This window comes from Pseudorca crassidens, chromosome 10, assembly GCF_039906515.1.
Source record: "Pseudorca crassidens isolate mPseCra1 chromosome 10, mPseCra1.hap1, whole genome shotgun sequence".
Lineage (NCBI taxonomy): Eukaryota > Metazoa > Chordata > Mammalia > Artiodactyla > Delphinidae > Pseudorca > Pseudorca crassidens.
The window spans coordinates 46,927,501-46,946,088 of record NC_090305.1 but is presented as its reverse complement, the minus strand read 5'-3'; the positions used below and the strand labels follow the sequence as shown (position 1 = coordinate 46,946,088).

Genomic DNA, 18,588 nt, shown 5'->3' with positions numbered 1-18,588 from the left:
GAACCTACTCAAAACACAAGCTTCTGAAACTCAAAATCCCCTTTCTCACAAATCGTGGTTATTGAACTTCAAAAACTCTTAATTTAAACTCAATAACCAAGAATGTTCTCTTCTCTTATTCAGCACTGGTGTTTCTGCTGTGATAGCCCTGCCCTGAGTTAATGCATTGAAAGATCGAGTCTGAATGGTGAGAGACCCATGGGTTATAAAGCAACAATAACAGAAATGATAAAATAATTACAATGGACACAAAAACTTATAGATTAATGTATCAAAATAGTAACAAACTGCGAGTGATTTCTCTGTCGTTGCTATACAAGATCAAGCTTATTGTTTAAAAAGGATCAAAGGAGAATAGTAAGCAGGATACCTGGATTACAGGTTTTTTCTCCCCTTGGAGCCTGCTTCCTGAACTGTTTGGACTCCAAGACCTGACTCAGCCTGTTCTCTTGCCCAGGCGGCCCTCCCCTCCACCTCCATGCATAGGCTGCTCCTCTCAGTCCATGGTTCCCTCAGTCTCTGGCCTCCCTGTAGTCATGAGGAATCTCCAGGCTCTCTCATCTCTCTCCTACAGCATTTGTTTAACTCTACACTGTATTAGGGATATCTGTGTAGTGATAAGAGGACCAGACCTAGAAGGAGAAAACTTGGATTTTATCCCTGTTTCAAACATCCTGGCAAGACTATTTCAATTCTCAAGTCTGTCTGTGGATCTCATAACTGCCCTTGCATTGTTGTAAGTCTGAGGTTTATTGGCTAAAGTTTTCAACTCCTTGTGTATAGAAATCAAGTCTCAATTTCCAGTAGTGCTTTGTACTTAGTAAATATTTGCTGAATCAAATAGAATGGCAGATGAGAAACAAGGAATTTACTGATAAATCTAATGGGATAAATGGGGAAAATAATGATAAGTTTATTTTAGTTGACTAAATAAATATCATCTTATTGACAGAGGGTAGGCAAGGGATTGGTTATGAGGCTTCCTTTCCCATCCCCTCCATCTCAGTCAACAATTGTGATTTCCTTTTCTTATGTCTGCAGAATAAAAGTTTTAATACTCTTTCTCTGCACAATTAAGAAGAGGTAATATATAGTAGTTCATTGCAAGGAAAAGGGTTGCAGATTAACTATGAATTCACCTTTCTGAATAAGCTCAGAAAGCCTTGCCAGGTAAACACCAAGTTAGATCACTTTCTTTAAAAGAAGATACAAACAACTCAGTTTCTAGACAACAATCTAAACCTTTTTAGTATTTCAACAAGTGGCATTTGGTGTTTTAGCTTACTACATAGCTTCATGTTGCTAAAGATTATCTATGTCAAGATAAAAATAAGCTTACCTCTCTCATTCTTAGCCCATCACACCTGCTATTCAATTATGTGCTCTTTGCTTGTGGGTACCTGAAATAGTAAGAAAGAATAGAACACAAATTAAATATAACTCAGTAGCATTTTGTGAAAGGCAAATATTACAAATTTAATTGATGACAGACACACACTTCATAAAACTATTAGCATGCAACTCCAGCTGCAAAAACTGAACAACAATATGCCTAAACTGTTTAGCAGCAAAAAAGTAAACCAATTACATTGACAAAAGCCACCATAAACAAAAAACTGTATTTAAAAGATGAACAGTTTTGGCATTCATCCCTACCATCGAGTCTTTCACATTCTTTTTTCCATCAAAATTTAGCTTACGTTTGATGTTAGCAAGAATTGCATTACTATTATTGCTAATTTTAGTTCTGTTTATTACCTTGAGGGTTATATATTGTAAAATAATTTTGGTGCCTCTAGTTAATGTTAATTAGTTGTTTTAATAACCTATAGACCTATTTGTTATGTTTTTGTAGGTTTACTTTTTTAACTATCAGGAACTTAATAACTGAGAATATTTAACATTACTGTTGCATAAGCAAAATTACAGAGTTACTATTAGTGTTACCTGTTTAACGTTTAGTCATCCTTTGAGTCCTGCGACATATTTCCTTAACAATCATCAGCCATCAAGTCTGATAGTCTCAAAAGAATTATCAGCCCTCTAAACTGCCTTCAAGGGCGGTGATATTTAGCACTGAAAATTACAAATAAAGTTTTTGAGGTTGAATAGCAACAACTGGCCAGTGACACTGATGATTTGTTTGTCAAAACAAATTGTTATAAACTACGCAAATGAAGTCCACACACTCCTTTGAGTGAAAATAAAGTGAATCTACACAATGCTTACATGTTGGATGGGATATTTAATGTGCGGGAAACTCAAAGGTTGAAGAACTAGGCATTTAGACAGTGGTAAGTGGTAATCTTACCTCTTTATACTCCATTACTCTTTCTCACGAGAGACATGCTAATGCAAACAAGTCAACCAGAATTTGTGTTTAGCAAGATAAAGCTTAGAGGATAGTTTAAAATCCATTTATTATTCTAAATCCATTTTTTTCCATTAACATGTTATACATTAGTGTTTACTAACCATGATTCATGTAACAGTTTAGTTTGTTAACTTTTAAATTATTTAACAACCATAAGTTATTAATACACTTTTAAAGTATTACACAAATATCTTAAAACAGGCTTGGGTTCATTTTTGTAATTTTTAAATAGAAAACATTTTAGGCATCTCTTGAAAAAGAAATAAAGCAGGCATTTAAAGCTAGAAAACAAGTAATTCCAAATTTAGTTTTTACAAAAGTTTTCAGCTTTATTGACAAATTATGGCAAACATATTTGACAAAGTGTGGTTTCCTATTTAGAGAAGCTTACACATGGAACTTTATGTGTGTGTGTTTTTCTTTTTTAACAAATACAGGTTAAAACACTAAACAAATTCAGTTAGCTACATACATACAGTAGCTGCTTGTTTTCAACCCCATTAAAACAGCATTTAAAATTAAATTTACAAATTTAATATCGAACAGCTTCAACTAACTGTTATTAAAAGACAGGTTAAAACATCTTATCTACAACTTTATTATAGCTAGTTCAAATATCATGTTACAGTTTTTTAGCAACCCTAAACAAAGTTTTTGCTAGTTGTTAAGACTCAAAATCTGTTAACAGATTCATGCTCTTTCTTTAAAAAAAAAGAGAGAAAAAAATGATTACACACAACAATGAAAACAACCAAGAGAATATCATCCTACTGAATGGTTTATAGACAATGCTTGCCAATGCTTCTTTTAGTCTGTTTCATAAAATAATACTAGTGTCAGTGTCACGCCAACAGTATCAGGGAAATACAACAAATATATGGGAGCAACCATGAGCAGTTATCCCTAGAATAGGAACAAAAAAAAGGACTATTACTTGTCATGTTGCTGTTTATGTGGAGACCACAGGCTATGAATTGTCTTTGAGGTGAGGTCACAGGCGAGGAGAACCCTCAGTATCTACTATAGGGGTGCTCCCTGTATCCCCCTCGGGCTGACCTTGGTGGTGGTGCCTTCAGGCTGGAGCGGGTCATGGCCCATTCTTCTGGTGCTATGAACAAGAGAAAGACAGTAGCATTCACTTGGCTTCACAGTTATCAAAAACAGTTGTTTAAGATGCAATAGCCGAAAAGAGAATAAAGGATCTTAACACTGAGGGCTCTAGACTTACTACATTTTCCATATGGTGAGATCATACAAAAAAGTATATATTTTGAAATACAGCCACTTGGAATTAAACTTGCAGGGCATTTTTCAAAGCAGAGAAAGTTAAAGTCCATTTATTGTGTGTTAAATAAAAAGAAGAGCATCAAGGTAAACCACCCCTCCCTAATCCTTTGCACAGACTCCTAAAAGAAACTGGATATAGGAAACCAGTGGTTCTCAGCCCTTGATTAACATAGAAACTCTACAGGGTGAGACCTAGGGTTTGGTATTTTTTCAGTGCTTGCCTAGATGACTCAGCGTCCAGTGTTGAGGTTCATTGTGCTAAACTATCCATGTCAGTGAGACAGAAGAGGATATGGAGTAGCAAAATCAGTAAAGAAAAATCTATCAGTTTTTTGAAAAACAAGTTGGAAAATAAAGAGGTATTAGTACACTAGGAAAATTCCTCATTTATCTGTTAATCTGACTTCCAGTAACCTCAATGCTCTGGGACCTAGCCAACAGACAAGAAACAAGCAGCCAACCTTTTGAGTGTTGTGGAAAATAGCTTTCTTAAAGTCTATGTATGCAGAAGGGAAATGTAGTGCTCCTTCAAAGGGCCAAGTGGTTTATGGTGACTTAAGTGGTTCCAGAAACTAGGTTATCTGGGTCTTTCAATCAGAAAGAATTCAGTTCTTCATTAGAAAGCAGATTTTATGCATTGGGCTACGGAGGGAGGAAGTATGGATATAAGAAAAGGGATTAGTAGAAGTAGACAAACTGACATTGATAGCTGGTGTACAAGGTGGTGGTAATGGAAGTAACTGTAAAATCACTGCAGATTGAGGCCACTGATGTAGGGCATATGCCCCTGGATAGTTCAAGTGCCTCTAAGAATGTTTTTAGCAAAAACAATAAGAAAAATTTAAATTGTACTTACTATACTATAAGGAAAGGAATAATGATCTATAATATAGAAAAATGAACAAAAGTTAGATCAATATAGGGGAAAATAGCATTAAAGGGTGAACATTAGGTTTCTGAGGATATCCTTCAACAGGATACTTTTATTACAAGTGATATCTGATGATAAATGAAAAATTACATCTCTTTCACTATTTAAGGTACATGCTTATGATTATTTCAATATATGATACGACACAAAATAGAAGTGAGATCCTAAATAAATATGAGACGTGTTATCTTCAGTCAGAATACAGATCTACCTAGATCAGGGGTTGGCAAACTAAGGCCTTTGAGCCAAATTTGGCCAGCCGCCTGTTTTCGTAAATGAAGTTTTACTTGAATACAGGTACGCTTACTTATTAACATATTGTATGTGGCTGCCTTCACTCTACAAAGGAAGACTTGAGTAATTGTAACAGAGACCATACTGCCTGCAAAGCCTGAAGTATTTACACTCTGGGCTTTTACAAGAAAGGTTTACAGGACCCGCTCTAGATCATGTTGCCTTTTTTGGGGGGAGATTATAGATGTTGGTCTTTTTCATGTGATCTCTTGAAGACAGCAATTTACCCCTAAGCTGCTAGGCTTTCTCAACAGAGACATTTTGGAGAAGAATTTTATGTATGTACTTGACTGGAAATAAAGAAAAGTTTCTTTGATGTACTGGAAGGGAAAATGGATCTTGTTTGAAAGCTAGAAAGTACCTTGTCAGCCTTATATAATATGAATTTTACACTTTGTCTATGAATAATCAAGAATATGTCAGTGCCTTTATCCTCTTGGAGGTAAAATCTACCCCGTTTTATTACTAATTTTTAGCAAAGGGAATGCACCACTTTTTGCTTCATTTGTTCTAGAGTGTTAAAGATCCCTGGGTTGCAATCTATGGGCTTTAGGAGCTGCAATGATATAGGTTTCAAGTTTTCCCAGGGGATGGAAGTCCTGGATTGTTTCTTAGATCTGAATGTTCCTGCAAAACAGTGAAACAACAGTAGGCAGAGTGACAGCCTTACCTGCCACATTTACCCCCAGATTTGTCAGAACTTTTAAACTGGCATAATCTTGGGGAATTGCCACCGCGCAAATAAATATGCCTAATGAAAACTCACTGACTTGGTTTTATTTGACTTTATCTAAAACTCCAGGGCAGCAAATTGATGGACTAAAACCTTACTTTTTTTTTTTTTTTTTTTGCTGTACGTGGGCCTCTCACTGTTGTGGCCTCTCCCATTGCAGAGCACAGGCTCTGGACGCGCAGGCCCAGTGACCATGGCTAACAGGCCAAGCCACTCCGCAGCACGTGGGATCTTCCCGGATGGGGGCACGAGCACGTGTCCCCTGCATCGGCAGGCGGACTCTCAACCACTGCGCCACCAGGGAAGCCCAAAACCTTACATTTTTAAACTGTTGACCAACATTAAAATGGAGAGTGACACTGTTCACTGCTGTATCCCCAGCACCTGGAAAAATATGCAGTGCATAGCGGATCACATAATCCACTAAATGTGGGAAGTAGGAGGCATAAAGAGCTTCCAATGACAATCTTAAAAACACTAACAGTTGGGGCTTCCCTAGTGGGGCAGTGGTTGAGAGTCGGCCTGCCGATGCAAGGGACGCGGGTTCGTGCCTCGGTCCGGGAGAATCCCACGTGCCGCGGAGCGGCTGGGCCTGTGAGCCACGGCCGCTGAGCCTGCGCGTCCGGAGCCTGTGCTTCGCAACGGGAGAGGCCACAACAGTGAGAAGCTCGCGTACCACAAAAACAAAACAAAACAAAACAAAACCACTAACAGTTGAGCTGAAGAAATTCAACATTAATTTTAAAAGTTCTATAAATAGGAATCTTATATATTTGTTATAAAGTCAGACTTCTAACTCACGAGGTTTATTTAGCTAAATATCAAAAGTGTTTCACTATTAGATTCAATGAAACAATCATAGCGGAGTCCTATGACAAAAAGTGTTAAAACTTTTTTCATTGCACAAAAATATGCTCTTTCATAACTCTCTATTGGTATGTGAATTAATACTATGCTCTTTCCTCCTTGCTGAAGGCTAGGAAAATGGGAAATACTATTAGCCCAGCATAAAAGTGATACTGAGCAGGGCCCTGTGGGGCTCCTGTGCACAAAAGCCTTTTGTGTCCCCCATTTGTTTGACTACAAGAAATAGGCTTCATTCAGCCTCCATGGCCTTCACTGAGTTCCAAAGGGCAGATTCAAGCAGTTGTTAATTAGGGAAGGGAGAGGATGCAGAGACAAGGGTGAAATAGTCAAGAGAAACAATAGTGCAGCTTTGGGGCAAGGTCCTAGTTCCCCATCAAGGGATACACACAGCAATATCTTTGAGCTGTTTTGCAGATACTGAAACCCCCACGAGGTGGAAGAAGTTAATAGTTAAAGATGGTATGCTGCCCACAAGCACATAGACCCCAGACCAGTTGGAACCTGAAGACTGATGATATTGACTCCTACTTACCTCACCACCAACCAATCAGAAGTATGTCCACAAGCTGATCACTCCTCTTGGAACCATTACTATAAAACTTCTCATTACCCTCTCCAAGTTGGTACACACAGTTTTGAGGGCATCAGCCAGTTGTTGCCCCCTTTGCCTGGCAAAGTGATAAAGCTATTCTTTTCTATTTCACCCAAAACTTTGTCTCTGAGATTTAATTTGGTGTCGGGGTACAGAGGCTGGATTCAGCTTCAGTAGTAACCAAAAAGGCAGCTAAAATGAATTCCTAACCAGGCAAAGTAAGTTTTAGATTTTCTAAGATTCCTTACCATTAGCAGAGGAAATCAAGGATTAATTTCACTTAATTCAGATCTTGGGCCCATTGTTTACATGTTCTCAATAATAATTGAGATCAGGGAAATACTATTTCTGTTTGTGCCAAATTTCCTTGGTCTATATTTTTCCTAATATCATAATGTTTATATTTAGACACACATTTAAGTCACCACATTACAATACAAGCCAGCTTCTCTCAGTGAAGTTATGGTCTTTGTGTCTGGACTGGAGAGCACTGACTCGAATATTTTTCCTTTGTCATGAATCATATAGTGTGCCATTGAGCTTGTGTGGTCAGCCAATATCCTCACTGCTCACCAGAAGCACTTGGATTACTTCAGAGATAGAAGTGATTCTTAGAAATCCAGAGGGATTCTAACTTGAGTCCATCATGGAACCTTGCACATAGGAATAGACAAATCATTATAAAGACTTGATGATGGGAATTCTCTAACATGTGAAGTTATAAAGGCCCAGGAATGGACTTAGAATTTATCTGTCTTCTTGGGCTTCAACTATTCAGCAAAGTGTATTTAAATGTTTTGGGACTTCATACAAATTTTGGAGTTCTGGCCAAGTGTTTCTATTCCCATGAAGGACGTCATTAAAGAAATCATTACAAACAATAAGGTTTAGAGATATTTCTTTTTACTTTCGGAAAATGATGAAGTAAGATTCTCTCAGTATCAGGATGATTGTCATCTGAGAGACACTAGGTAGTCTATGCATATAAACAGAGCAAATAAATACATTATTCCTTAGAGAAGGTGCAAAATAACTGTTTGTCAAATTGGAAATTACTGGAATGGTTTACAGAATTGTGGATCTGGAAAAAGCAAATGAAGATATGAAAAATAGAGTTCAACTGACTTGATTGAATTTCCAATTCTGGGTTTCCCAATCCAGATTTTAATGTGCCATATGGTATATGAATAGGAAGGAAAGGGGTCAAATAAAACATTCATTAGATAACATTTTCTTGTTTTTTCTTCACTAAAGATCTCCTATACCAGTCCTTGTATTAAACCCTGCATATGAAGATAGTTTAAGGAGCCTTAAGGAGATCACAGGACAACACTAACATGAAATGTCATAGATTATAGCACAATTGTAACTGATATTTGAAGAAAATGCTGAGGAAAGCGTAGAGAAGGGAGCTACTAACTTCCATCATTCAATTGAACTTGGATAGAACTCTAACACTGAATCATTTCAAAGAAGTAATTTTCTGAGCAAATATATGGCATAACTAAGAATTCAGGTACTGTTTAACCTATTTAGGAGAACTCACATTCTTTAGAAACTTTCCTGTATTAATTATTTTGTATCATCTGGTCTGGTTTTTTAAACTGGATTCTAAGATCTATGAAAGGAAAGACTTTCTACAGTGACAAAGAAGTAGTAAGGACACCATAAATACTTGTAAGCTACATATAAATAAATGATGTTATTAACTAAAAAGGAATTTAAAAATCAATTATGCAAAATAAGTAAAACAGGACTCATTCAGAAACACATTGTTAGAATTAGGTTATAGTGTTTTATATATTTGAAATATATCAATATTTCTTTTAAAAAATTATCCCATCTCTGTTTTTTTAAACTCAGACTGATTTTTTTACCCAGTTGATTCAAGTTTTACGGAATGCATAGTGTGTAATCTCCATTACATGCTAATAAGCATCATTGAGGAACATTTTATTTTGATAAAGTGGTGTAAATTACCCAGGTAACTCTTCTTGTGCATTAAATGTTACTCTAGTGACTTAAAAACTATTGCATTTCAAATATTCTGTTCTCAGCAGAATCAGGACTATTAAGTGGCATTTATATCTCAATGTTCTCTCATTCCTGCCATGGGACTAGATACTTTGGGGAGCATTCAGAGTGGGAAAGAAAAATCTTGATGATTTTTAAACTTGCAAAATGGTGTTTTCTGAGTGCTCCAGAGATACTATAAACATTGAGGTTGTTGGGGGCGAAAAAATGAAGCACAAGAACAAGGCACCAATTTATGAAAAGTCAGCATTATTTATCTGGAAAGTAAACTTTTAATGCTTATCTATCTCTCTGGAAGTAGGTTTAACATGCCACCTTCAAAATAAACTAACTTTAGAGAATAGTTCAGAAAGGATATGGGGTGTCATAAAGATTACCAAGGACATAGCTCTTATGCTCACACTTCGCTAGACCTAGATAGCTAGTTATTTATATTTCTGAGATCTGAAAAAGAATCTCAAAAAAAATTTTTTAATCACACTACAACAAAAAAGGACAGCTCTTGCTATTTATTTTTGGTATACTGTAAACCAATTTGCAAAAAACACAACTAATGTAAGAAATCTAAATTAATCTCTACTATTACAAGCCACTAGTGTCTTTGGTTTTAATCATTTAAGAGCATTACAACAGGTTGATTAACGTTCACACTGGCTCTGAGCCACTCAGTTTGTTGGGCTCAGGTTTCTCATTTCTTAGAGAAATATCTTTCTATTTAAAAGCATATTTCAAATATTTAAGTACATGTTGCTTTATGGCTATTTATTCCCAAAGGGAATATGTTAGGTTAGATGTTTTGTAGTTGCTGTTGTAACTCACTAAAATAACAATGTCCATTTTCTTTAATTTTAAAATACCTATCCTACCTCAAAAATGAAGATACTTCTAGGTGTCAAGCATACTGCTAGGCATTTTATGTGTATTATTAGCTAATAAAATTTTCTTCCAAGATGGGTGCTAATGTTGTCTTCTTTTTAAAGATGAGAAAACTATAGCTCAGAAAGTTTAGTTGTTGGGAAAGCCCAGAATTTTTATTTGTAATTGTCTCACCATCTTTCCACTATCCTTTTCATCTGAAAGAAGCTGCTGATTTCCACTCTTTTTCCTTTTCTTTTCTTGGCTAGAAAATAAGACAATTTATTTTACTCCCTTCTGATTATATAATAATTGGTGATTCCAGGACTTTTCTGGTGGGGCAGTGGATAAGAATCTACTTACCAATGCAGGGGACATGGGTTCAATCCCTGGTCCTGGAAGATCCCACGTGCCACAGAGATACTAAGCCTATGCACCACAACTACTGAGCCTGTGCGCCTAGAGCCTGTGCTCCAGAAGAGAAGCCACCGTAAGGAGAAGCCCAAGCACCGCAATGAAGACCCAACACAGCCAAAAGTAAATAAAATTAAATCTTAAAAAATAATAATAATAATTGGTGATTCCAACAACAAACAATTGATTAGCTAAATCAGGAGACTGTAGCTTTAATTTTGTTAGCAAAAATGTAGGCTGCTTGAAGTGAATTTGCTAAGGTGCAAATCTAAGTGTTTAAAGTGGAAGGCAGGGTTAACTGATCTGCTCTGAGCATCTTTAGATATTAATGGAATATTAGAACCTAATGGTTCAACAATTTCATCCACACAATTTGTATTGTCACTATATGTAATTGCAGAGTTTATTGTTTTAAGATGCAAAGGGTAAAACAGAATAGTACTGAAGGAGAAATATGGATGATCAACATTTCTTTTCAGAGATAAACATAATGAGTTATGTTCTAAGAAGAGTGAAATTTCAGTTCTCTATCATTTATACTCTCTGGAAATTCAGGCAGCATCTGGGAAGCAATTACAGCTATTACCACTGTCATGAATTTTTAGTTAGACATTCCCTGTTAGAAACAAGTAACACTTGAGATAACCCATTTAGAGAATAATAAAGGACTGTACTCCATTCCCAACTCTGGAGTTTTAAGACACACATGACAGGTACTCAGTAATTACTTATTGAATAAATTAATTAAATTTAAATATTTTACATCTTCATTTTGTACACAAAAAGAAGTCGTAGACCTCCCTCAGATGGATCCCTTCAGTTTGAATGGAAGTCCTATGAGTCCTATAGCCAGGAATGCTTTTGAGTTCTAGTTCTGCCTCTTTCTTGTTGAAAGGCCTCTTTGGCAAGTCAGCAAGTCTCTTCATCTACATACTGATGGCACATTTTAATTGTCAGAAACTATTCTGAGCTTCTGACATGCATATCTAAATGCCTGTGGGATATCTCCTCAAGTTTCTCAAACTCAACTTTTTCAAAATTAAACGTCTTTTTCTCCATGCTACTTAATACTCTAAGTTTCGTATTTCAGTGAATAAGGCTATTACCTACAACTTACCTAGTTATACATCGAAAACCCTTTGCATCTTCTCAATTTTGCTCAGTAGATCTAAGCAATAATAAAGCTTTTTCTTTTCTTCCTTAATATGTGTTTCACTCACTCATTTCTTCCTATCTCCACTAATCTTATTCCCTGGCAAGCCATTATCCTCTTTGCCTAGAGAACTCAGCTACCTTGTTATCTTTTGTGTTTTTCTATGATTTTAAGCATATATACATATATATGTATATATATATGTATATATATGCCATAATGTATATATGTTCTATTGTACATATACATATATATATTCCCTACTGTGTGTGTGTATATACATGTGTGTGTATGTATACATTCCCTACTCTTCTCCACCTTCTTGAGAGAGGAACTTGTCCAAATGCAATTGATTAGGCCTGTTCACTTGCTCTTGTAGCATACTCAAGATCAGTCCAAATTTTTTAACAAGGAATTCCACACAAGGCCTAACATGGTCTGAACCTTGACTTCATTTTAGACATTAGAGTTGATGACTGGTGATCATCTAAAGTACAAGTATTCTATGTTGTTTATTGAAAAAAATTCTTGTGTTTCAAAACAGAAGTAATGTTGCTGATAAATTTAAGACTTTAAAATCTTTTTCTCAAAAGGAAGGTCATCTTATTTTTGCATGGAAATGGACCAATTAGGAGAAGGAACCAGTAAAACAAACCAGTTTAAGGTTTCAAGTACAAAAGACCCAAACTTTAGATACCTGTTAAATTTTGGCAAATTAATGATTTTACACTGTTTAACATACTGAGAAAAACTTACATTTTCCTTAACAATGAGTAAATGCTTATGGATTAGATTTTTTGATCACTCACTATTTTGATTCATTTTAAGAATGATGATGTTTTCTGGTAGTGCTCCCACAAGCCAGAGATGGGTTTGGTCATTGGGACTTTTGAAGTGCTTCTCTTGGTTACTGGGGAACTTGTCCTAAATACCAAAATTTTCCTCAGAGTGGTGAGATCCATTTTAGTCCTTGAAGATGTTCTTAGGTGAAGTCCCTAAGTGGCTTTTGAAAGTATGTATTTCCAACCGGCTATATGGACCATGAAACAAATAAAATCTATCTCCAAAGTCCAAACTTAACATAAACAACAAATATGAATGTTTAAAATGTGGTACATATTGAAAATATAAATGGGTAAATTCAGAAAGACAGTTGATAAATATATGAATAATCTATAATGAGGAACATTGTAGAAACTTTGAGAAAAAATTCTGAAATACATTTGTGGCCCAATAGTTCGTGTTTGATATTTCTCTATTAACTTAAATTCAGCACAATGGAATGTGTGTCTGTGACCATGGCTGGTTTTTATAATATGAGAATTAAATCCTCTTCCAGTTTCTTTTTTCAGTCTAGATATGGAAATCCTGGGGCATTTTTCTTAACTTTACTGCATTTTTATACATACCCTTGTTTAGTACCCACAAACTTACTTCATGTATATACCTAATTTCCAAATAACAGTGTGGTTTTGCAATTTTATCTTCTGTGACTAAGATTAAGTTATTTGAACTACTGCTATTCTGTAAGCTCCAGGAGGGTTAAAAAAATGCCCAACAAACTTAAGGCTGTGCCAAGAAAGCATTCCAAGTAGTTTAACATGCAATGAGTGTTTTTTACAAGCTTGTATGTTACCAGGTGAGGCCACCACAATTTGAAATAAGACTCACACTGTAATTTAAATATGCTGTGATTAGTATAACACTCCTCTCTTTGGTGGTGGTGCTATTTATTTTTATTTTATTTTTTTAATTTATTTTTTTATTTTTTATTTTATATTGGAATATAGTTGATTTACAATATTGTGTTAGTTTCAGGTGTACAGCAAAGAGATTCAGTTAAATGTATACATATATCTATTATTTTTCAAATTCTTTTCCCATTTAGGTTGCTACATAATATTGAGCAGAGTTCTCTTTGCTATACAGTAGGTCCTTATTGGTCATCCATTTAGAATACAACAATATGTACATACTAATCCCAAACTCCCTAACTATCCCTCCCCGTCACCCATCCCTCTGGTAACCATAAGTTCACTCTCTAAGGCTATGAATCTGTTTCTATTTTGTAAAAAATTCATTTTTATCATTTTTTTAGATTCTGCATATAAGTGATATCATACAATATTTCTCTTTCTCTGCTGGACTTACTTCACTCAATGTGACAATCTCTAGGTCCATCCATGTTGCTGCAAATGGCATTATGTCATTGTTTTTAATGGCTGAGTAATATTCCATTGAATGTATGTACCACATCTTCTTTCTCCATTTCTCTGTTGATGGATATTTAAGTTGCTTCCATGTCTTGGCTATTGTAAAGAGTGCTGCAGTGAACATTGGGGTGCATATATCTTTTCAGACCATGTTTTCCTCTGGATACATGTTGAGGAGTGGGATTGCAGGGTCATATGGTAGTTGTATTTTTAGTTTCTTAAGGAACCTCCATACTGTTTTCCATAGTGGTCACACCAATTTACATTCCCACCAACAGTGTAGGAGGGTCCCTTTTGCTCCACACCCTCTCCAGCATTTGTTGTTTGTGGATCTTTTGATGATAGCCATTCTGCTGGGGTGAGGTGATATCTCATTGCAGTTTTGATTTGCATTTCTCTAATAATTAGTGATACTGAACATCTTTTCATTTGCCTCTAGGCCCTCTGTATGTCTTCTTTGGAGAAATGTCTATTTAGGTCTTCTGCCAGTTTTTGATTGAGGTGTTTGTATTTATGATATTAAGCTGCATGAGCTGTTTGTAAATTTTGGAGACAAATCCCTTGTCGGTCACATCATTTGCAAATATTTTCTTCCATTCTGTGGGTTGTCTTTTCATTTTGTTTATGGTTTCCTTTGCTGTGCAAAAGCTTTTGAGTTTGCTTAGGTCCCATTTGTTTATTTTTGTTTTTATTTCCATTACTCTGGGAGACAGATCAAAAAAGATATTGCTGCGATTTATGTCAGAGAGTCTTTTTCCAATGTTTTCCTCTAAGAGTTTTACAGTATCTGGTCTCACATTTAGGTCTTTAATCCATTTTGAGTTTATTTTTGTGTATGGTGTTAAAGAATGTTCTAATTTCATTTTTTACATATAGCTGTCCAGTTCTCCCAGCACCATTTATTGAGGAGACTGTCTTTCTTCCATTGTATAGTCTTGCTTCCTTTATTGTAGATTAATTTACCATAGGGCATGGGTTTATTTCTGGGCTTTCTGTCCTTTTCCATTTTTGTGCCAGTACCATACTGTTTTGATGACTATAGCTTTGTAGTGTAGTCTGAAGTCAGAGAACCAGATTCATACAGCTCCATTTTTCTTTCTCAAGATTGCTTTGGCTATTCAGGGTCTTTTGTGTCTCCATACAAGTTTTAAGATTTTTTGTTCTGGTTCTGTGAAAAAGTGTCATTGGTAATTTGATACGGATTGCATTGAATCTGTAGACTGCCTTGGATCGAATAGTCATTTTGACAATACTGATTCTTCCAATCCAGAAACATGGTTTATCTTTCCATCTGTTTGTGCCATTTTCGATTTCTTTCATCAATGTCTTATAGTTTTTGGAGTACAGGTCTTTCGTCTCCTTAGGCAAGTTTATTCCTAGGTATTTTATTCTTTTTGTTGTGATTCTTTTGTTTCCTATTGAAACAAACAATAGAATTGTTTCTTGAATTTCTCTTTCTGATCTTTTATTGATTTTGTACAGAAATGTAACAGATTTTTGCATGTTAATTTTGTATCCTGCAACATTACCAAATTCATTGATGAGCTCTAGTACTTTACTGGTAGCATCTTTAGGATTTTCTATGCATTGGATCATGTCATCTGCAAACAGTGACAGTTTTACTTCTTTTCCAATTTGGATTCCCTTTACTTCCTTTTCTTCCCTGATTGCCAGGGCTAGGACTTCCAAAACTATGTTGAATAAAAGTGGTGAGAGTTGGGCTTCCCTGGTGGCACAGTGGTTGAGAGTCCGCCTGCCGATGCAGGGGACACGGGTTCGTGCCCCGGTCCGGGAGGAACTCACATGCCGCGGAGCGGTTGGGCCCGTGAGCCATGGCTGCTGAACCTGCGTGTCCGGAGCCTGTGCTCCGCAACAGGAGAGGCCACAACAGTGAGAGTCCCGCGTACCGCAAAAAAAAAAAAAAAAAGTGGTGAGAGTGGACATCCTTGTCTTGTTCCCGATCTTGGAGGAAATGCTTTCAGCTTTTCACTGTTGAGTATGATGTTAGCTGTAGGTTTGTCATATGTGACCTTTATTACATTGAGGTAAGTCCCCTCTATGTCCACTTTCTGGAGAGTTTTTATCATACATGAGTGTTGAATTTTGTCAAAAGCTTTTTCTGCATCTATTAAGATGATCAAATGGTTTTTATTCTTTGATTTGTTGATATGGTGTATCACACTGATTTCTGGTTATTGTAAAATTCTTGCATCACTGAGATAAATCCCATTTGATCATGGTGTATAACCCTTTTAATGTATTGTTGGATTCAGATTGTTAGTATTTTGTTGAGGATTTTTGTGTGTATGTTCATCAGTAATATTGGCATGTAATTTTCTTTTTTTGTGGTACCTTTGTCTGGCTTTGGTATCAGGGTAAATGTGGCTCATAGAATGAGTTTGGGAGTTTTCCTTCCTCTGCAATTTTTTGGAACAGTTTCAGAAGGATGGGTGTTAACTCTTCTCTAAACGTTTGATAAAATTTCCCTGTGAAGTCATCTAGTCCTGGACTTTTGTTTGTAGGGAGTTTTAAAATCACAGTTTCAATTACAGTGCTTGTGAATTGTCTGTTCATATATTCTCTTTCTTCCTGGTTCAGTCTTGGGAGATTGTACCTTTCTAAGAATCTGTCCATTTCTTCCAGGTTATCTGTTTTATTAGCATACAGTTGTTCAAAGTATTCTCTTATAATCCTTTGTATTTCTGTGGTGTCTGTAGTAACTTCTCTTTTTTCATTTCTAATTTTATTGATTTGAGTCCTCTCCCTTTTTTTCTTGATGAGTCTAGCTATAAGTTTATCAATTTTCTTTATCTTTTCAAAGAACCAGCTTTTAGTTTCACTGATCTTTGTTACTGTTTTCTTCACCTCAATTTATTTCTGCTCTGATCTTTATGATTTCTTTCCTTCTACTAACTAGTTTTTGTTTGTTCTTTCTCTAGTAGCTTTAGGTGTAAGTTTAGGTTGTTTATTTGAGATTTTTCTTCTTTCCTGAGGTAAGATTTTATTGCTATAGACTTCCCTCTTAGAACTGCTTTTGCTGCATCCCATAGGCTTTGGATCATTGTACTTTCATCTTCATTTGTTGCCAGGTTTTTTTTATTTCCTATTTGATTTCTTCAGTGATACATTGTTGTTTAGTAGCATATTGTTTAACCTCCATGTGCTTGTGATTTTTACATTTTTTTCTTGTAGTTTATTTTTAATCTTATAGCATTGTGGTCAGAAAAGTTTCTTGATATGATTTCAGTTTTCTTAAATTTACCAAGGCTTGCTTTGTGACCCAGCATGTGGTCAATCCTGGAGAATGTTCCATGTGCATGTGAGATGAATGTGTATTCTGCTGCTTTTGGATGGAATGCTCTATAAATTAAGTCCATCTGGTCTAATGTGTCATTTAAGGTCTGTACTTCCTTACTGATTTTCTGTCTAGATAATCTATCCATTGTTGTAATTTGGGTGTTAAAGTCCCCCACTATTACTCTGTTACTGTCAATTTCTCCTTTTATGGCTGTTAGTATTTGCATTATATATTGAGATGCTCTTATGTTGGGTGCATAGATATTTACAATTGTTATATCTTCTTCTTGCACTGATCCCTGATCATTATGTAGTGTCCTTCTTTGTCTCTTATAACAGTCTTTATTTTAAAGCCTATTTTGTCTGATATGAGTATTGTTAGTCCAGCTTTCTTTAGATTTCTATTTGCATGGCTTACATTTTTCCATCCCCTCACTTTCAGTCTGTATGTGTCCCTATGCCTGAAGTTGGGTCTCTTGTAGACAGCATATACACATGTCTTATTTTTGTATCCATTCAGCCAGTCTCTGTCTTTTGGTTGAAGAATTTAATCCATTTATATTTAAGGTAATTATCAAAATGTATGTTCCTATTGCCATTTTAATTGTTTTGGGTTTGTTTATGTAGGTCTTTTTTCTTTCCTTCCTCTCCTCTCTTGTGGTTTGATGACCATCTTTATTGTTGTGTTTCGGTTACTTTTTATTTGTATGTGTGTATCTATTGTAGTTTGGGGGTTTGCTGTTCCCATGACGTGTTGACATAGCAGTCTATATATGTACAAAGTTTTTTAAAGTTGCTGGTTTCTTTCCCACCTAGAGAATTTCCTTTAGCATTTGTTGCAATGTTGGTCTGGTGGTGCTGAATTCTCTTAGCTTTTGCTTATCTGTGGAGCTTTTGATTTTGCCATCAAATTTGAATTAGAGTCTTTCTGGCTAGAGTATTCTTGGTTGTAGATTCTTCCCCTTCATCACCTTAAATATATCACCCCACTCCCTTCTTGTCTGCAGAGTTTCTGCTGAGAAATCAGCCAATAACCTCATGGGAATTCCCTTATATGTTATTTGTTGTTTTTCCCTTGTTGCTTTTAATATTTTTCTATGTCTTTAATTTTTGTCAATTTGATTGCTATGTGTCTCGGCATGTTCCTTCTTGGGTTTACCCTGCCTGGGACTCTGCTTCCTGGACTTGAGTAACAGTTTCCTTTCCCATGTTAGGTACATTTTCAGCTATTGTCTCTTCAAGTATTTTCTCAGGACCTTTCTCTCTCTTTTTTCCTTCTGGGACCCCTATAATGTGAATATTGGTATGTTTATTGTTGTCCCAGAGGTCTCTTAGACTGTCTTCATTTCTTTTCATTCTTTCTCCTTTATTCTGTTCCATGGCAGTGATTTTCACCATTCTGTCTTCCTAGTCACTTAACCGTTCTTCTGCCTAAGTTATACTGCTATTGATTCCTTCTAGTGTGTTTTTCATTTCAATTATTGTATTGCTTATCTCTGTTTGTCTGTTCTTTAGTTCTTCTTGGTCACATTTCTTGCATCTTC

The 18,588-nt window shown here is 35.9% G+C and overlaps 1 protein-coding gene across 4 annotated transcripts in view; it reads right to left on the bottom strand.

The window, feature by feature from the left end:
* KHDRBS2 (KH RNA binding domain containing, signal transduction associated 2) overlaps nt 1–18,588 on the bottom strand; it is a 739,251-nt gene that overhangs the window by 35,704 nt on the left and 684,959 nt on the right. The window contains exons 9-10 of one of the 4 annotated variants that reach the window (XR_010946892.1): nt 3,309–3,482; nt 1,340–1,400 (exon numbers count right to left, since the gene is read on the bottom strand). Coding sequence is in view for 3 of the 4 variants with exons in the window: in XM_067753528.1 (XP_067609629.1) it covers nt 3,385–3,482 (98 nt within the window). In the remaining variant the exon portion in view is untranslated. Of the gene's footprint in view, nt 1–1,339; nt 1,401–2,548; nt 3,483–18,588 lie in introns of those variants that run through there. The other 3 variants (XM_067753529.1, XM_067753530.1, XM_067753528.1) reach the window with 3 other exon arrangements.